Raw genomic sequence first — 21,869 nt, forward strand, 5'->3', positions numbered from 1 at the left:
ATTTTGGTTGTTTTTCTCCTCCTTTTTGGCAAGGTTTGGGATTGCTATGAAAAGTAATGAAATCAGCTTTTGACATGACACAGTTTGGGATAGAAGTGCAAGGTTTTATTTTGAATTCTTTACCTTTTATTGGTTTAATAACACTGGGAGGTCAGGATCAGAGTGCTTTGTTCATAACTAGAAGTGTCCAAAACTTTAACAAGAACTTAAAGTTGCCTTTATCATTATCGAATGAATCACACTCTTTCTAAATGACCTTTAATCTGTGATGCTATAACCAAAGAACATGTTTCCTGGGCGGCTGCTGACAATAAAAAGTAATTGTAGCTTTTCTTGCATTGTTACATATTTTAGTACAACTCGTATTTTCTTTCTTGAAATGAAGAATTCATATTCACCCTAGGTTCCTCCAAATTTTTTTCCATTTCTGGAAAAATACCTTGAATTCCACCGTCTGCTGTTAAAAGTTATGAGTAGTGAACTATTGCCTTCGAGAAAGGAGCAGTTTTGACTCAACTATAAAATTAAAATAGAAAGACAATATTAATTTTTCTCATATACATTTAGAAATGTCTGCCAGTATTTCTGTAGCTTTCACCGGGGTTGTTTGTAATGCTTATCACAATTAGTTTTACTTTTTATATTTATAGCATTTGCAAAAGAGTGCAGGAAATAGCTTAGTTTGTGGCTGCTCAAGATGACTCTTGGTAAGTGCTTGGTTTGTTTCACAGGTTGATTTATAGCTGTCTTGAGTATAGGCCTGTGCTGTAGTCAATGGTAGCATACTTATATGTATGCAAAGCTTGCATCCCTCAGGGTCTTTTTATTGAAATTAACCAATGGAGAGATTTGGGATTGAATTGAAATAAAAGCTTGCTAAAAGATTGTTTGCACAGCTGCTTTCAGGCAGTGACCAAAGTCTCATAGGAGAGTGTGTGAATACGCTCTTGTTGGACCAAGCTCAGAAGTTTTTGGGTAGTGCTTTGCATAATACAAAGTCATTACATGTGTTGGGTCTTTGCCCTTGCCCTAACCTCCCCCAGCCCTTACATTCATTTTTTCCCCTTCTTCCTTAGTCTCCTTTCCCTGGAAGAGCTGACTGTTTATTTTTTGTATCTTGTGGAGGTAATTTTTAAAAAATTATGTTCTCATATGACATCAGTATCTAGTGATCTTAAGTTAAATTTCATGTTAGGCAGTTTTTAAATTGTGAGAACTGAGTGAAATGATGTCCATGTATCTTTCTCTTATAAACTGCTGTCTATGAAACTAGGCTTGTGAGCAGTAATTTAATCAAAAGAATCACGAGACCATTAAGCTCCATTAACTGTTGGGTCGCCAACAATATGAATCTAGGATTAAATTTTGACTTGGAACTTTGCAAATGTCATCTAAAAGTTAATTCTTAAATTCCTGGCAAGTACTTGCCATCTCCATCTGCTAAGAAACAGATGTGATGGAGGTTAATTTGTGACTAGAGAAGCAGTGTTGTCTCTGCAGTAAGGAGTGAGGGCAAGATTAAGCAAAAAAAAAGCGGGTCTATCAAATTGTTTCTTTGACACAGTATTTAGCCAAGTCTCTGATGTCCTCCCTCTGTCTCTCCCTCCTCCCCTCTCTCCCAGCTCTCGTCTCTGCCTCCCTCTCTCCTTGCTCCCCTCTCTCCTTTCATTCACATACATCTCTGTAGAACGTTTTCCTCCTTCCTTTCTAATTTCTTGGTATTTCTGATTCTGGTCCCTGGGTAGGAATTTGGCATCTGGAAGGAACGAAGTGCTCACTGACACCATTTTCCAGTTTGGAGAAAGGAGGAACCCCACTTCCCTAACTGATGGTGATTGCGGTAGAATGCTATCACGGTGAAAGAGAATTTTACTGAGCAGAGAGGAATTATGAGAAATATTAGAAGATTCTCATATTCTAGGAGCTCTTTGAGAAATGCTTAACGATAATGAAACCGAGCAGGACCTGTGGGGCCCTCCCAAGTACAAATCCTTTCCATGTCCCTCATTTCTTATTTATAGAAAATAGGCTTCATTCAGCCTCCTAAGACCTTCCCTGAGTTCCAAAGGGCAGATTCAAATGGTTGTTAATCAGGGAAGTGAGGGAATGCAGAAACAAAGGAGGAGTAGTCAAGAAACTGTAGTGCAGCAATGAAAGCTGCGTCCTGGTTCCTCCTCAAGGGATACAGATAGCCTATATCTCTGAGTTCTTCTGCAGGAACTAAGGCCCCCACCCAGGTGGAGGATGGTAACTTCAGGCTGAGCACAAGATTCCTGGAGCATCGCCCTGTTAACCTCAACACCAACCAATCAGAAGAAAGTTACACACCCTACAGCCCTCACCCCAAATTTTGCCTATAACTACTTCTCCCTGAAAACCTTCTGGGAGTTTGGGTTTTTGAGCACAAGCCGCCCGTTCTCCTTGCTTGGCCCTGCAATAAACCTTTTTCTGCTCCAAACTTGGCCCTGCAATAAACCTTTCTCTGCTCCAAACTCCGACACACAAACTTGGGTTTGGTAGCAATAAGGAACATAAGTTTGTATTTTTTGTGGTTTCTTTTCGTTTTTTTGAAGAACTTCCACTGCACTCTTTTATGATTGATGATAATATTGTGAAGGATGAGACTAATGTGCTCATTTAGGCTGGTGAGTTTCTCCATAGACTTCATGTTTTGGAAAATTAGGACATTTTCTAAATACCTATCCTTAAAACATGCAATTAGGGATCTATTCAAATAAGCATAATTACAATTAGTTTTGAATAGCTTTTTTTCTTTCCACTTGGTTAAAATAATTTGCCTAAGTTACAGTATGAGAATTTGTTCCCTTGTGGTTTATAAATTTATGGCAAATATTTGTTGATCCTTGGGTATCATTATAAATATATTTCCTAATTAGGACTGGTAAACCTGTAAATGGCATGGCTAGATATTTAGCAACATAAGCCTACTTGTGTCTGTTTATGTGTATTACCGGTCATCATTATTGTCCTATTTGATAATGACCTCATCACTTGTTGAAAAAAATCATCTCTTTTTGCCTCTGACAAGCTTTGCTGTAGTAATGGCCATTGTTACTTGGGAGCTAGTTAGAAATACAAAATCTCAGGCCTCACCCTATACCAACTGAATCAGAATCTATAGTTTAATCAGATCCCTAGATCTTCTGTATGCACATGAAGTTTGAGAAGCAATGGAAAACTGACATTGTTTTGAGTTATAATTATTAGAATTATTTTGAGGAGGTCTTATGAATTTTAGGAGAAAAATCAGCCCCTCCAAACAGCCTGTTTTCCTAGGCAAAGTAAAATTTACATCATAGGCTAATAAAAATAATTTGGCTTTTAATATAATTGTATGATATTATGTATTGATTCTGATACATGAAGGAAAACAAATATAAAATTCAGTATCAGCACTTACGTTTTTATTAGATAACCCAGAAATGACTGTGGGATAAATGTAGGATTCTTTTTATCTTGAAAATAAATCCTTATGAATACACTTTAACTTTGTGTTAAAAGACCAAAAGTCATAGCTTTATTTTCATTTTAATATTCAGTAAAACTAAGTGATATAAGCATTAGATGGAAGGTAAATGTTGACTGAAAATTAAATTGGGTCTAATACTTTAGAACTTGTTTTAGGAGTCATAAAAATTTTAAAACACCAAAGGTTTCATTTTGGCTTGGCCTTGTCAAATTATTGAATGGTTAATAATGCTGACATTAGTTTATCGTGGAGAAACGTGTGTGTGTATGTGTGTGTGTGTTTACCAGAGGAGGAGGCTCCAAACAGTGGATTTGGAATGCTGAATAAGATTTGTTTTGCAATTAGGGAAGGATCATAGGAGATGTATTGAGATTAGGTTTACCAGTGGATGGTACCCTTTGTTTCTGCAGTAACTTTTATGCTAGAGTTTTCTTTTGTGGAAGTTATTTCAGTCAGAATTAATGAGCTGCATATGTCTGGATTAAAATGATCAGCTGTAACTTCTAAAGGCAGTTTTTTACTTCCCTATTACCATACTGTTTTTCTCGAATCACCAGTTTAAAAGATGTTTCTACCTTTTATCATATTTTTTCCATTGATTTTGATTTGTTATTCAGGAGACCATAGATATAAATAACATGGAATAGGTTCTACTTGTAGGTTTTTTCCTTACCTTCTGTTACCAGGAGACTAGGTGGTAGTGGGGGGATGTAGATAGCATGGAGGAATAAAACAGCCAAAGAAAGGACGTGTTTGGGAAAGCTGTATTCGACGCATAGCTGGAATAACCAATGAAGTGAAGGTACTGAGCAGGAAGATGAGTTCCTGCCAAAGATGATCTTTTCTTGGCAAAAGGCAAACTGGCCACAAGTCACTGTGCTACACATTGAAGCCAGAGGGAGCTTTTGAGAACACAAGTCAGAATGCAACTTTTAGTCATGCTGGCCTTCTTTCAGTGCTTCACACTCTCCATCCTGTCTCCCACCCCTGGGTCTTTGCTGTTTCCAGAGTCTAATGCTCTTCCCTCCCCCTTTGCCTAACTGACTCACACTCCTCTAGACCTCACTTCTTACCACACTTCTCCCAGAAAACCTACCCTTGAGTGTCAAATTTGGTCATATCCCCCTATTACAGGCTTTTGGAGCACCATGCAGATACCTTTCCTTCCCTTCGATTTACTTGTCAAGGTTGCTGTGTGATTCTTTACATAATGTGCTTCTTTCCCATTAAACTATTAGCTCCATGAAGGAAGAGACCATGTCTGTTTCTGCTTACCTTTTATTCATACTCCCTAGAATAATAGCTAGATCATAACTAGGCATTTGATAAATATTTGTTCAATAAATAATTGAAAGTTGGTATCAGGAATTGGAAAAGCACCTGGGAGGGATCCTAATATTGGGGACAGGAAGGGAGATATTCCTAGCTCAGCAAGCTAGTTGGTCAGAGGAAAATCATATAGAGGTCTGTGCTATGGTGGAAGTATAAGGAACAGTTATTGATTTAGGAACCTGATTTAAATCTGAAGAAATCAAGAGTATTAAGGGAAGCCTGGGGGCTGAGAGAAACCAAGATTAGATGTCTCTCCAGAAGTAAAGTTGCATCAACAAGATTTGCCCTTTTCAATGGCATGACTCAGGGTTGTCCCCACATCAACACTGCGCAACCCCCCGAACACACACACACACATACACACACACACACATACACACACACACACACACACACACACACACACACACACACACAGCTGCCCATGGACATGTCCTCCCTGGAGAAAGAAGTCTCTCCCAGCACTCAAAGATGACTGATTAATCCTTTGTGCTACTATTCCTTCAACATTTATCTGGATGGCATTTGGATACAAAATTCATTTCCCCCCTTGGTATAGCTAATGTACAGTTTTTTATAAAATTCAAAATCCACACATTGCTGAAACTTTGTGGCATGTCTTCACATTCAACAATATTTTTTAGACGTTAAATGAAAATAGTAAAAAAATGATAGCAGCTGTATTAAATCCCATCGTGATTAGGCTAAATATTTTTTCACGATGAATTAGCTTGGTTGAGATATACTGAGGAGTTCCATGTAAGATTCACTGAATTTAGTAAATCATTGCCTTTGATGGTTTCTTTGTAGTCAAAGAAAAGAAAAATTGTGTTTCTGTTAGAGAAATCTGATTACACAGGGACATAGCATTAGTAATCAGATATAAAATGGTAACTTACAGGTGTGGCTTTCATAAACCCATATGCCTCCCCAAATGCTTAAGTCTAATTAAAATTCGAAAGTAGCAGATTTAGGCTAAGATTAATTTGTTAGTTGACTTGTACTTTTTTATATATACATAATGTAAAATTTACCATTTTTATCATTAACATTTTTTAAATTATAGGGTACACATGACATCAAATTTACTATCTTAGCCATATTTAAATGTACATTTCAGTGATGTTATGTTCATTCACGTTGTTATGCTACCATCACTACTGTCTATCCACAGAACTCTTCATCTTGCAAAACTGTACCCATTAAACACTAACTCCTTCTCTCAGCCCCTGGCAACAATCATTCTACTTTCTGTCTTTATGAATTCCACTACTCTAGGTACCTCATATAAGTGGAATTATATAGTATTTGTCCTTTTGTGACTGGTTTATTTCACTTAGCATAATGTCCTTAGTGGTCATCCATGTTGTAGCATGTGTCAGTATTTCCTTCCTTTTTTTAAATTAATTTTTAAATTTAAAAATTTTTTTTGGCCATGCCAAAAAAAAGATCCCACAACATGCGGGATCTTAGTTCCCCGACCACGGATTGAACCCGCGCGTCCTGCATTGGAAGCACAGAGTCTTAACCACTGCACTGCCAGGGAAGTCCCATTTTCCTTCCTTTTTTTTTTTTTTTTTTTTCCTTCCTTTTTTTTAAGACTGAAAAATATTCTGTTGTTTGTCTGTTCATCTCTTGATGGACACTTGTGGTGCTTCCACCTTTTGACTATTATGAATAATGCTGCTATGAACATGGGTATACAGATATCTTTTTGAGACCTTGCTTTCAATTCTTTTGGATATATATCCAGAAGTGGCATTGTTGGATCATATGGTAGTTCTTTTTTTCATTTTTTGAGTAACTATTGTACAGTTTTCCATAGAGGTTGCACCATTTTACATTCCCATCAGCGGTGTACAAGGGTTCCAGTTTATCCACATCCTTGCCAACACTTGTTATTTTGTATTTTTTTTGTTTGTTTTGTTTTTTTGGATCATAGCCATCCTAATGGGTGTGAGGTGGTATCTCATTATGATTTTGACTCGCATTTCCCTAGTGATTAGTGATTTTGAACATCTTTTAATGTGCTTATTGGGCGTCTATGTATATATCTTCTTTGGAGAAATGTCTTTTAAGCCTTTTGCTATTCTTTAATCAAGTTGTTCTTTTGTTGTTGAGTTACAGGGGAGTTCTTTTTCTATTTTGGATATTAATCCCTTGCCAGATTTGTGATTTGCAAATATTTTCTCCCATTCCGTTGGTTGCCTTTTCACTCTTGTTTATAGTGTCCTTTAATGGACAAAAGTTTTTAATTTTGATGAAGTCCAATTTATTTGTTTTTTCTTTTGTTGCCTGTGACTTGTACTTTTTTAAGTTAAAATCTGTAAACATGCTTTTCGAGATAAGAAGTCTGACAGTAGGACTTTCTCATTTTCAGTTGTCATTAAATGAATATATAGTATGTATCCCAAAACATTTTAGGCACCTGTTGACAAACTATCAATTTTATGAAGATGATTCAACTCCAACTCACCTATTCATTTTTTTACCATTTTAAAAGAGAAACTGCTAGCTATTTTCTCCTTAGAATTAGAAGTTCTGTTGAGAAGTTGTAACATCTTTAAAGCCAGTAAATATAAATATTTTTCTGTCTTCATGATAATCAGTTACTGTTTGGTGTACAATACAATATAATTTTTGGAAAAATGTATTTCAACATTGCTGTAAGAGACTCCAGCTGGAACCTGTAGTTGTATTTATTGAAGGGGTTTATTGAAGGTGGTATTCATTACATCACACAAGGATTTCTTCCAGTGGGAAATCTTTTTTTGGCTTTAGTATCAGGAATAGACGGACTTCCCTGAGAAATTGGCTTGCTTTTATCTAATGAATATTTTTAACTGTGTACCTGATCTTGTTTTCCTCTTTATTAGCTTCTAGACAATTTACAGGCAGTGTTCTAGCTCCTCCCACACTTTAGCAAGTCTAATATTTTTCATTGGTATGAAATTTTTGTATTACCATTATTTCTGGCTCCCATTTTATGACTAATCATATTTTCCCTCAACCTTATTTTTCTCATCTACTTTTAATTGGTGTTATCCTGCTGAATTGTGTGCGTGTGTGTGTGTGTGTGTGTGTGTGTGTGTGTGTAAACGACATACTTAAACCCCTTTTGATACAAAGTAAAATTTAAATAAATGGATTTTAAAACAATGTCTTTAAAGTTTTAAATGGAAAATGGAAAAAATATTTTTGGCGTAATGTCTTTCTGGTATGGTACAGATGATCACTTTGGTAACAATCCCAATTCCTTCTAATTTAGCATAGGCTTTAAAGGTAGAGATTTGGTGTCAGATGGACTTGGTTTTAGACTTAACCTTACTATTTATTAAGCTGTGGGATCCAGGGCATGATCTCTAAATCTCAATTTTCTTATCTGTAAAATCAAGATAATGATATGTAATTCATAAGATTGTCCTACAGATAAATGAGAAAATGTTTGTGAAGTCCTTAAAACAGTGCTTGGCACACAGCACAAAAAATAAATGGAAGGTATTACTGTTAATCAGCATCAACTCTTCCATTTGGAAATAATGGAAAACTATTGCCAGCTTAGCATTTTCTAAAAGAAATTAGGACAGAGTAAATGAGAACAGACCCAGAAGAAAAGTGACCTTCTATTTTATTTGGTTTTCTTGGGAATCCTTGTGAAAAGAAATCATATACTATTTGTAGTAGAGGAACTGCTTGTTTGTAGAAGGAGGGTGACTGAAGGATGACATTGAAGAATATAAGGAAGAGGAGTTCTCAAGTCAGCATGTATTGTATTGGTTTCAGTGATATCTAAAAACTTGGCAGTGTTTCTCCTTTCATTCATTTGAATGCAGCTTCAGATCAAATGGCAACCAGGTACCCTACGCTGTTCGATTCATCAGAGTATACTTACATGGAATTCATTCCTTGGTAGTTTTAAATAATTTTTTCTTGTACTTCTGGAAGAATATGATTTTATTAGCCACTGTCCTATGTTATCCTTTCTTCATTTTAATAACCGTATGTTTCTGTCTAGCTCCATTTACCTCTTTCTTTTTGCAAGCATACAGATTATTGTTGAGGTCTGTTTTTCTCAATCTTGAAATGGTCTGATGTAGTCAAAACAGACTGGACTTCAGAATCCTCTGGGACTAGGTTTTAATCCTTGCTTTGCTGGTCAGTTACTGTGTACACTTAGGGAGTTACCTAATCTTGCAAATGGATAAATGGTAACATTATTCACCTTTAGGTCCGTTCACCATATATTCTTTAGTTCTTGCATGTCTAAAATTGGTATAACAATAGGCCCTTTGCCCAGCAAGGTACCTCCTTATCAACTCTCCATCCTCGCCAGTACCATATACTCTCCGAAAGGAATATTCTGTATGCAAGGCCTCTACTTTCTCACCCTTCAACTCCATGCTCTGTCTGGTTTGTTTTTACTATTATGATATTCTGGTTAAAGTCCCTGATAATCTCCTTATTGTCAAATTCACAGTGGGCTTTGAATTCTGGCCACCTGACCCAGAGTTTTCTTTTTTTTAATAAATTTATTTATTTATTTATTTATTTATTTTTGGCTGCGTTGGGTCTTCGTTGCTGTGCGCAGGCTTTCTCTAGTTGCGGCGAGCGGGGCTACTCTTCGTTGTGGTGCGCGGGCTTCTCATTGCAGTGGCTTCTCTTGTTGTGGAGCACGGGCTCTAGGCGCCTGGGCTTCAGTAGTTGTGGCACGTGTGACCCAGAGTTTTCTCTTACCACAGTCCTGTAACTGCTAGTCTTGAAACATTTTTTTTTTCTTGTGTTCACCTTCATGACACCACACTTTTCTCATTTTTTACCATTCCTCTCTGGCTGTACTTCTTCATGGTTTTTTTTGCCTTTACATTTAGTTTTGTTCTAAATCTTCATTTCACTCTATTCATTTTCCCTAGTTAACCAATTTTCTACCTATATACCAATGACTTTCAAATATATATCTCCAGAGCAGACCTTTATTTCTGACTGACTACTTAGCATTGCTACCTGGCTGTCTCAAAGGAACTGTAATCCCAACACGTCCAGAAGAGAGCCAGCTACTGTAAATGGCTTCTCCTTTGGTGTTTCCATTGTCTGTGAAAAATGTCACCATTTATCCATTTCTGTAATCCAGAAATGTAGACATCATCTTACCTCTTGTGGCCTGCTCTACCTAACACATCCAATCCAGCACCAAGTCCTGCACATTTTATCTTCTTTCCAATCTGTCTCTTCCTTTCTTGCCATCATCCTAGGACAAATTACTAACATTTCATACTTAGATTATTTCAAATGTCACCCAACCTGCCTCCCTCTTGGCAGCCTCCAATTCGTTTATCATACTACAGCTGCAGTAATGTTCACAAAACACAAAACACCTTTAATGCTACCTGTTTCAGACCCTTCAGTACCTTCTCATTGCTCTTAGAGTCATGATCAGGATTCTGAATATGGCCTACAAGACCCTGCATCGTCTTGCTCTGGCCCATCTCTTGAACCCCATGCTGCTCCATTCTCTTCCTCATCTCTGAATTTCAGTCACACAAACCTCTTCCAGTTTTTTTAATACACGTGTTCCTTTTGTAGCACAGCCTTTGCATATGTCTTTCTTTTGCCTACACTGTCCCCTCTCTTCCTCCCCTTTGCCTAGTTAACAGTGTTTAAGCTTATAGATCATAGTACAGTCATTGATTCCTCAAGGAAGCCATTCCTGACTTCCACCTCAGCCTAGGGTAAGTCTCCATTTTTGTTTCTCACAGTACAGTGTATTTTTTCCCTCATGATAGTTATCGCAGCTTGTATTTATACATCTATTTTGGCAATTAAATGATTAATGTTTGTCTTCAGTATTATACTATAAACTTCATAAAGTCAATAGCCATGTTAGTTTTTGCCTGGCATTGATTCCTAGTGCCTAGCACATAGTAATCACTTCAGTAAATATTGATTAAATGAAGGAATGACTGAATATGTATCAGGCGCCTGCTGTGCTCAGTGTTGTGTGAAGTCAGTGATGCTACCCTTCAGGGCTCTATAATCTATTGGGAGAATAAGACACTAATAAGGAGGTTATAAAAAACAGCATGGCTAATAAGTACCATAGTGTAAAATCCAAAGATATTAAGAGAAGAGGGATCCATCTGATTCGATGATCAAGACCTGACAGGATTTCAGCAACTAAATATGTAGAAGAGGATACTCTGGGTAACTGGGATCCCGTGAAGGAAGCAGTTGAGTTGTTCAAGTTGTCTGCAATGTAGGATATATGAATGTATGAGAGATAATGTTAGAAAGATAGGTTGGGGCCTGAATTTGGAGGTCATTGAATGCCAGAATAAAAGATGAAAGGCTTAGATGTCCTTAAGCTTCCTTAAATAAACAAACAACAAATGTTTACCTATAAGGTTATAAAATGAAAGACGTTACTAATCCCTAGGTTTGCAACTAATTTCTTATGCTGTGTCTCCCTGTGATTCATATTAAAGTTGTTTTCTGTTAATAAAATATTTTTAGTAAGGACTATGAAGACTTGAAAAGAGAAAAACAGTTTCAGTTTTAGCTAACACTGTCTCTGAAACTGCCTATTAATTTGGGGGACTAAGTGTGATCCTTTTAAAATTATTGTATATGAATTCCTAAGTATGTAATAGCTTTAAGCCCCATGACAATAGCAGGCAGTCTTTGTTTATTGAACATGTCTTTAAAATCATTTTAGACTTTGTTTTAAAAATTAAAATATGGAAGTGCAGCATAATTGTATAATTATTAATAAAACTCTAACAGTTTATTTCATCTTTACTTAAGAGCATTTAAAAGTTTGTGTAAGCTGTCTTAAAAATCACTTTGAGAAAAACTGCTTGTCCAGCTGATTTACCATGTTCTGAATCAAAAACTTTAAAAATTACAAAATTATGAAACCATTCAAACATTGCTTTGTGTAATATGCATTTTAAGGTTGCTATCTCAGATTACCATATCTCAGTATTTTAAAATTGAGCAGTTTTAAGCAACTTGATAGCATGTCTGTGGCTTTCTTTGCCCTCTTTAGTTGACCTTGATGTGATAAATCACTGGAGATATTTTAAGTACTTCTTTTGTGAATGTTCTGGTTTGATATGTCGTAACAAAAACCTAATTTTTGTATACTCAAATCTATGTCACGTTCTTTACTGTTTCTGGCTTTGGTTTGATACAGAACCCAGTTTTCTTCTAGTACCTAGTTTTTATTTTTTTAATATTAAATCTTTAGCCTGTCTATTATATGTTTGGCACTGTCTCCTAGTTTCAGTGCTGACGAAGTTTTCTTTCTTACTTTTGCTTTCTTTTGATCGTTTTCTAGGAGAGGGGAGTTTTTTTGTTTTTTGTTTTGTTTTGGTTTTTTTTGGCTGCGTTGGGTCTTCGTCGCTGCGCATGGGCTTTCTCTAGTTGCAGCGAGCAGGGGCTACTCTTAGTTGCGGTGCGCGGCTTCTCATTGCAGTGGCTTCTCTTGTTGCGGAGCACAGGCTCTAGGAGCGCGGGCTTCAGTAGTTGCAGCATGAGGGCTCAGTAGTTGCGGCATGCGGGCTTAGTTGCTCCGTGGCATGTGGGATCTTCCCAGACCAGGGATTGAACTCCTGTCCCCTGGATTGGCAGGCGGATTTTTACCACTGCGCCACCAGGGAAGTCCCTAGAGGGGAGTTTTAAAGCAGATATTTCTCTGAAATTCCTTTTAAAGTTGCCTGGCATTTAAAACCTGCTCTGGTTTAAAATGAAGAACCAGAAACAGATTGTAAAAAGGCTGAATTGTTTTGCAAAATGGAACAATTGACATATTACCACCCAGTCACCCAGTCAAGATCTGTTTTTTAGTCTCTGTCTTAAAGACAACATTAAGTTTTTCGAGAAAAAAGTTAGGTTTGAGGAGAAGAGTAGAAATGGTGATGATCAGTATAGTGGGGCTTGGCCATCTAAAAAGTCTTCTAAAGACCACAGGCACTGATTGATTTTCTACTGCATCAATCTGCACACCCTACATCATATACAGCTTCTTAGAGAGAATTCTGTTTATAGTGTCTCAGCACTGCTAATTAACAGCGTGAAGGAGTCTTTTCAAAGGTAGTTAAATGCATGAATGCACACTGCCCCAAAGTTAGTAGCAGGTACTTAATAAATAGTTGCTGAATGGATTGCTGGAAACATTATTCCCTGGTCTGGGTCTTTTATATCAGACACTACGATAAAATGATATCAGAAGGGAAATTTCTTCAACTAAAATTTTAGTTTAATAGTGTTTTCCAAATGTTATATAGCCTGTAGTTCATTTGTGATTTTTTTAATTTTTAAAATTAGCAGAGTAAAATTGACTTTTGGGGCATTACAGTTGTATGAGTTTTAATACGTGTATAGATTTATGTTACCAACACCACAATTGAGATACAAAACTGTTTCTTCACCCCAGAAAACTCCGTCCATGCTGCTTTATAGTCACAACCTCTTCGTTTTCCCAATCCCTGGCAACTACTGATCTGTTTTCTGCTGCAATAGTTTTGCCTTTTTCACTATATAATATAAATTGGATCATTCAGTAACCTCTTTCAGATTGGTCATTTTCACTCAGCATAATACTCTGAGCTCCATCCAAATTATTGTGTATGTCAGTAGTTCCTTTTTAATTGCTAAGTGGTATTCCATGGTATGGTTGCTCCACAGTTTGTTATTCTTGTTCACATTATTTCCCATTTCTTAAAGCAGATATTGTGTAATTTTTGTTGGAATTTAGAATTATCTAGTGGCATTAAATGCTTTTGAAGAAAAGTTTTTCTTATTTTTTTTGGTTGAACAAAATATAAATTTGAATATAGTAAAAAGCAGAGCAAAGAGTAAATACACTTTTACTTACGAAGTAAGAGTGTTGGCCAGCTTATTGCTGAATTAAATCAAGAATTTACATGGCTATATCATCCCAGAACTATATGGGAATTGTTAAAACAAATTTTAACTGCATGGGTTCTAGAGCAAAATCTCATGTTTCTAGAATGCTCCAGGAATTTGATTTATTAGATATGCTAGGTATCTGTTAAGTAGCCTATATATTGTTGTAGTTTGGTCAGTTTTCCACTAATTAGAATACAGTAAAATTCTCTTAGTGCTGAAATGCTACTGAATATAATTTCATCCTTTTTAGATGATTTAGGAGGTACCACAAGATCTTAAATGTGAATTATCTTTTGCTAGATCATTTATCATTTTATACTATCCTATGTATAGAAGAAAAAGATGGTCATATGAGCTTTCTAGCTGTTTATATTATAGAAAATGCTTGTATTGTCTATAGTAGATGTCACAATTAACAAAATAACATCCAGGACCAAAAAAAAAAAGTTTTAATAGTTAAAAATTTTTTTAAAGATCTTTGAATTTTAACCTTTTGGCAGGAGGAGTTCTTGAAGTTTTTGAATCAGGAAATGGCTTGATTGAAGAGTGTTTTTAGAGATCTGACTGTGATAGACTGGACAGACTGATGCCAGGGGGAGCAACTGGGAATCAGGGCAGGCTATATACAGCATGAGTAAGCTGGTGACAGTGTGATCAGAAATGAAAGGACAGAGCAAGAGCTATTTTGAATGAATAAATTATGTTCCTCACTAAACGACAAGATAAGGAATTAAATTGGGAAGTCATCATAAATGGCTCTGAGACTGGAAAAATGGTGGTAGAAATAAAGAAATAAGTTGCTTATAGGAAGATTGAGATTGGAAATGGGGCATTTGAATCAAGTGTTACCCATCATTGTCGATCTTAGCAAAAAACAGTGTCAGTGAAACGAGGGGGCCGAAAACTAGATTAAAAGTAAGATATTCTGCCTTGAATTATCATTCATGTATTAGAGTAAGCAAAAGGATATTGGACTGATGCATGTTTGTTTTAATAACTTCCTAACCTTATTTTACAGAAGTGGGACATAGGTCCTCACAAACCTTCATATGTCAATCTTTGTTCTTCACAGTGAATCGTGAGTGGCAATAGAACTCTAAAGAATTTACCTTTTTTTTTTTTTGCTATAAACATCAGAGAGTGTTCTGTTTTTAGATGAGAGCACGTGTTGTGTATAAAATGATGTAGAAAGTAAAATTTCCTGGAGTAGGGATAGACTCATCCTCTAACATCAATTTTAAGTGGGTTTTTAAGATTTTGAATATTAAATATAATAATTTGTATATTCTACTCTACTTCCACATTATAATGGATTTATGTATTTATTTTACTCCATCTTCTGTAATATCATTGATTTACTGAAAATTTATACATCCTTAGGATATCTCTCAGATATCATCATCATTTTGTAAATGTTTCATTATTTTTGGAACCTCTTTCTAGAGCTTAGATTATGTTCATTCCTTTCCCTGCAGATGGCAGAAAGCAGTATAATTTACTGAGAAAGTCAGAGATATGTCATAGTAATGATTCCAAGCCTTCCTTCTGATTGTTTTAGTGTATAGTTTGTTTAATATTTCAATTGACAAAAGTGCATGATTGTCTTCAAGGTAAATTTGTGTGGTTTAAAGTATGGATCAACACATTTTCTGTATGTTTTCTTAAGAACAATAGGTAGGAATTTGTACGTGGATGTTATAAATTTTACTTATAATTATTTAGAACATCAACAAAAGAGGGTAAAATTTGGTGGTACCTAAGGAAAGAATTCATACAACATTAAAGCTTAAAATCTTAGGAAAATGGGATGGATGATAATATTTTAAAAACCTGGTATATATTAGTTCTCATTTTATCTACTTAATAAATGTTACAGTGTTGAAGACTAGACACATAATCACTAAAGAACTTCTCCTTCTTGAAAATGGGATAGTTCTACTTTAAATAAAACAGTGTATGAGTGAGGGGCGTTTAAATGATCACATATGTGCTGCATAGATCCTAGAATCATGAGGTTCAGACCTTTAGCCCAATTTTGTAATGTATTCATTTTTGTGATTTTTGTAGGCAACTCTTTCTGGACCATATTTTCTCCATACATAGATGTGAGGTGTTGCTTTTGACCTTTCAGTCAAAACAACAACTCTAAAATATTATAAGGTCATTGATTACTTATAATTCAGTTGAGAAAAAAATACATATATGGTTCATAAATACATATATTGACATAAAGTGGCATTATTGTGATTGTATTATAATACCCTAGCTGCATATTTACCATATATTTTACATTTTAAATAGAGGAGCCAAGATACTTCCTATATTATGGGCTAATATACCTTGATAATTAAATTAGGCAGCCATTAATGTGATACTGGATAAGTCTCTCTTCCTTATTTCTACCCGGCCAGTTAGTATGTGACTTGGTCTGTAACTTTAATAATGATGCTGTCTTTGATGCTCTAGGAAACCCTTTATCATTCCTTTACATAGAGGAATTGTAAGAAAAGTCAACTCAAAATAATAACAGTCTATCTATCTCATATTATTCTGCAGTGTATCAAGACATGAGTGCTTCAAAATGCCATGTACCAAACGTTCTTTTGCCCCTCTAATTTTAGAATTAGCTCTTATTTAAAATGTTCCTTTTTTTCTGAAACTAGCACAACATTGTAAATCAACTATACTGCAATAAAATTTTTTTAAAAAAGAAAAAAAGTTCCCTTTTTGCTCTGACCAGGTTATATAGCATAAAATTAAATGTCTATTAATTTATTCAGTTTACACATTGAGCATTAGTCTGTGTCAGTCACTGTGCTATAAGCCCTGGGTTCTCCAAATTCAGAAGACACAGTGCCCAACTTCAAGGAATTTCCAGTCTATTTATTGGGCACACAGACATGGGAACAAAGAATTATAATGTGGGCATTGTTGTGATGGAGGTCTGTGGAGTGGTAGATTGGAAAGTGTGGAGGGTGTCTGAAATGAGTCTGTATAGGAAGGCAAGGTCCAGGTCAGGGAGGGCCTTGAACACTATATAAAGTAGTTCAGATTTTGTTCTGTCATAAATATGAGGAAACATTGGACATTTTTTTAACATCTTTATTGGAGTATAATTGCTTTACAATGGTTAGTTTCTGCTTTATAACAAAGTGAATCAGCTATACATATACATATATCCCCATGTCTCCTCCCTCTTGCGTCTCCCTCCCACCCTATCCCACCCCGCTAGGTGGTCACAAAGCACCGAGCTGATCTCCCTGTGCTATGTGGCTGCTTCTCACTAGCTATCTATTTTACATTTGGTAGCGTATATATGTCCATGCCACTCTCTCACTTCACGCCAGCTTCCCCTTCCCCCTCCCCGTGTCCTCAAGTCCATTCTCTACGTCTGTGTCTTTATTCGTGTCCTCCCCCTAGGTTTTTCAGAACCATTTTATTTTTAGATTCCATATGTATGTGTTAGCATACTGTATTTGTTTTTCTCTTTCTGACTTACTTCACTCTGTATGACAGACTCTAGGTCCATCTACCTCACTACAAATAACTCAATTTCGTTTCTTTTTATGGCTGAGTAATATTCCATTGTATATATGTGCCACATCTTCTTTATCCATTCATCTGTCGATGGACACTTAGGTTGCTTCCATGTCCTGGCTATTGTAAATAGAGCTGCAGTAAACATTTTGGTACATGACTCTTTTTGAATTATGTTTTTCTCAGGGTATATGCCCGGTAGTGGGATTGCTGGGTCGAATGGTAGTTCTATTTTTAGTTTTTTAAGGAACCTCCATACTGTTCTCCATAGTGGCTGTATCAATTTACATTCCCACCAACAGTGCAAGAGGGTTCCCTTTACTCCACACCCTGTCCAGCATTTATTGTTTGTAGATTTTTTGATGATGGCCATTCTGACCGGTGTGAAGTGATACCTCATTGTAGTTTTGATTTGCATTTCTCTAATGATTTAGTGATGTTGTGCATCCTTTCATGTGTTTGTTGGCAATCTGTATATCTTATTTGGAGAAATGTCTATTTAGGTCTTCTGCCCATTTTTGGATTGGGTTGTTTGTTTTTTTGATATTGAGCTGCATGAGCTGCTTGTAAATTTTGAAGATTAATCCTTTGTCAGTTGCTTCATTTGCAAATATTTTCTCCCATTCTGAGGGTTGTCTTTTGGTCTTGTTTATGGTTTCCTTTGCTGTGCAGAAGCTTTTAAGTTTCATTAGGTCCCATTTGTTTATTTTTGTTTTTATTTCCATTTCTCTAGGAGGTGGATCAAAAAGGATCTTGCTGTGTGAACATTTTTGAGATAGAGAATGATATCGGAATTTTTATGTTGGGGAAGATAGAGAGGATAATGACTAGCAGCAGGAAAACTGTAAAACTGTTTTAGGCCCACTGTTTGTGGCCTGATTTAGAAAGATGGCAGTGGAGAACGAGAGGAAAGGATATATATATATAAACGATGTTTCGGAGGACCAATTGTTCAGACATGGAGATTGGCTGGATGCAGGGATATAAGGAAGATAGATAAATCTAAAATGGTTCCCATGCATTTAGTCTTTATACTGGGATAGATGGTGGTGCCATTCATTGAGACGGTGAATGCAGCAGAGACTCCTCTGGAGGGGAAAATGAGTTGTGTTGTGGACATGTTACGATGTGTCAATTTGTAGGTCTGGCATTCATGAGAGAGATCTGAAATGAAAGTATGAGGTATTAGATCGCAGTTGAAGACATGGGCATGGATGAGATTGTTCAGTTAGAATGTAAAGAGGAGAGGTAAGGGGGCCAGGAATGGGTCCCTGGAGTGGAGAGCAACAATATTTTAGGACAGTTGGAGAAAACATCCTGAAAGGGTACGGAGAACGAATGGACAGAGAGAACCAGGAAAGAGTGATGTGCATATACCAATGGAAGGTGAAAGAAAGGTAGTATAGAGAGACTGCAGGGTAACTCAAGTTACTTCAAGAAAGTTTGAAAAGACAATAAGGACATGTGTGGCCTGGTACTAAACTATCCTATCAGGAACCAGGTGTCTTTTAGGAGTGTCTCTTTTCTTCTCTCAATGGCTACATAATTTCTGTTATGGGACTTTGCTTCCCTTTGCACAATTGTTGTAACCTCGTCTCTGCTTTCTCTACTTGCTTATATTTTCTGCTCTGTCATAATTTCAGCTGGGTCGTTGCCCATTATGGCCTTTCGTCTCCCTCCTTGACATATAATCAAGACCTTTTAGATTTTATGATTGGCTCATTGTCTTGGTATTCCTTACTTAAAAATCTGGAGAGAAGTAATCTTGTTAGTCCTGTTCATCATTTATATCAGGTCATTTCATAGGTGATTGAAGCCACCCAATCTGTAGCCTGGCCAATCACTTATGAAGTGCCCTGAGTAATCTTGAAAAACATATCCACTGTGGATTTCCATTTTTGGATCTGGGTAAATTCCAAATGATGGTGGATTAAGGAGTGCATTATAGGTGAGAAAATAAAGGTGTAAGGGGTTTGGCTCTGAAGGGAGTAACAGACTGGTGGTGAACACAGGATCAAGGAAATCAAGGAAAGATTTTTGTTTTGTTTTATTTTATTTTTTAAGATGGCAGAGGTTTGAACATAGGAGTCAATAAAAAAGAAATGGTTGAAATAGAGCATTTAATTTTTTAATTGTTGAAGTAGTGTTAAGGTGGCAGAAGATTCCAGAGCAGAGAAAGATTGATTAGCCTTGTATAGAAAGGATACCTCTCCCTCTGAAAGAAGAAAGGAGGAGTGTGGTGCAGATAAATTTGGAAATAGGGGAACCTGCGCATTAGCACATTTTGAGAAACAGGCAACAAAGAGAACTGCTGAGAAGAGAGGTGAAGACTTCCAGTAGCTGCTGAGGAAAATTCAAATAGGAACCTAACAGCTGGGATATGAGGAAGTGATTTTTTTTTTCCCCAGTGAAGCCCATATATAGGTTGAGGAAAGGTGGATGATTGAACTAGTCCAGAGCTGAAATGGACTTAACTTGTGACTGGGTAGGAGTTAGTGCTTGTTTTATTATTTTTAAAAATTTGTTTGGTTCAACTGTCTTTTTTTTTTCATTCTGGTCTTCCGTATTTTTCTTTTGCAGGTCTTGATGACTGTTTGCAGCAGTATATTAAGAACTTTGAGAGGGAGAAGATCAGTGGAGACCAGCTGCTGCGCATTACACATCAAGAGCTAGAGGATCTGGGGGTCAGCCGCATCGGCCATCAGGAACTGATCTTGGAAGCGGTTGACCTTCTGTGTGCACTGGTAAGGACATCATAAAACTGGTGGGAAGGGAAACTTTGCTTTTTTTTCCTTTAAAAATTTTTTCCTTAAAATTTGTTTGTCTCTTCTCCTTCAAGCAGAAAAAAAAAATCCCCTAATTATCAGCCAACTGGTTGTGGTGATATTTTCCTCCTTCATTGAATTTGATGTACTATGCAGTACCAAATTACAAATTAAAGGGGCTTATTAACTCAATTGGTGACATTTTTTTTAGCTACTTGAAAAACTAAGAGCTCACCAAGGGAGTTTTCACAGAAGCATTTGGGATGTACGATTGCATACAATCAGTTATAAAGTTCATTTCCTTCTAAAAGTTTTGCTTTAGTATCCCAAATATTAAGTAATCCTATTTTAGAAAAACCATCCTTAAAATAATTAAATTATTTTAGTGTTCTTTGTGTATACATCAATGAAAATTGAATATTGTACATTATATGTCTACTTTTGTGTGTTAAAAGAGCAGTGCCTAGTCAGACAAGAGAAATCAATGTGAAAAGAATCCTGCAAGATTCTGATAGTACATTAGATATTCTGAGAGGAACATAGACTTTTTTTTCCCATGTTAGGTAAGATGACACTAACATATGCCTGGGGCTAGAGCTACAGTGAAAAAGAACATGAGTCTTAAAATAATATGGGATTGAAATTTGACTCAGTCAATTACTGACATTTGTGGGCAAGTCATTTCACCACAGCCTTAGTTCTTTTTTAAAAAATAGAGATAATATCAACTACCTCTTGGTATTGGTGTGAAAAGCAAAGGAGATAGTGTTTGAATAGCACCTAATTCTGTGCCTGGCACACAGTAGGCATTCACTAAGTAGTCACTATTATTAAGATGATGATAATTAATAATAAATGTGTAGATAATTAAACGTAATTCAAGAATCAGTACAGTCAGCACTGTGTGTGTCAGATGTAAGATCTAGTTCCTGCCATCTTGAAAAGCCTAGTGGGGGGAGAGTGACATATAAATAATCACAATATTGTAGTATAATTACTAAAATAAAAGTATGAGCTGAGTATTAGGGGCACAGAAGTTTTGACTAAGATAAATGGGTTCATATTGCAAAAGAGGTGATCTTTAACAGCCTAGTGGAGGACGAGCATGTGTCCTAAGAGGTGGAGGGACAGAGGGAAGGAATTTCCAGGTAGATAAAACAGCACATACCCAGGCACACAGAATAAGGAGCATGCCTGGTGTGTATGAAAAATGATAAGCTATTTTCCCACCAAAAATAAGTGGGAAATAGTGGCCTAAAATTAGGCTTTAAAGATAGAATAGGGCCAGACTGTAAAGTACCTTAATATCCTGATAAGAGATTAGTACTTCTTCATCTGGGCACTGGAGGACTATGCAAGAATGATCAAATACTTGCTTAAAAAAGGTAACTGATGGTAGTGAAAAGGGTGGAGTGGACTGGGCATAGAGTGAAGACAGGGGAACAATTAGGAGATGTTTAAAATAATCTACTTAGGCTGTGATTAGGGCTCAAACTAAGGATGTGCAACAGGAATAGAGAAGATCTGGTGACTAGGAGTGGTGAGTGAGATAAAGGAAGTTGAGGAAGATTCCATCTTATTAGCTGCAGAGATAGAGTAGAAGATCTTCCAATAATGAAGATAGGCAATAGCAGCAAGAATAAATTTAGGTGGGAATATAAATTGAGTTTTGGATTTGTTGAATTTGAGGCATCTCTGGGTTATCCAGAAAGAAATACTCATCAGACAATTGAATTTATGAATTTAAAGCTGAGAAGTGGCTGAAGATAGAGATTTGGGAGTCTCAAGTATATAGGGATTGACTCCATAGATAGATCACCCAGGAAGGGCCTGTAGAA

The 21,869-nt window shown here is 36.4% G+C and overlaps 1 protein-coding gene across 5 annotated transcripts in view; it reads left to right on the top strand.

The window, feature by feature from the left end:
* The window catches only part of CNKSR2 (connector enhancer of kinase suppressor of Ras 2), a 258,934-nt gene that overhangs the window by 32,524 nt on the left and 204,541 nt on the right, over nucleotides 1-21,869 (top strand). For all 5 annotated transcript variants that reach the window (XM_082446969.1, XM_082446965.1, XM_082446966.1 and 2 more), the window contains exon 2: nucleotides 19,847-20,010. In XM_082446969.1, coding sequence (XP_082303095.1) covers nucleotides 19,847-20,010 — 164 coding nt within the window. The remainder of the gene's footprint in view (nucleotides 1-19,846; nucleotides 20,011-21,869) is intronic.

Source organism: Balaenoptera physalus (assembly GCF_965194825.1).
Source record: "Balaenoptera physalus genome assembly, chromosome: X".
NCBI lineage: Eukaryota > Metazoa > Chordata > Mammalia > Artiodactyla > Balaenopteridae > Balaenoptera > Balaenoptera physalus.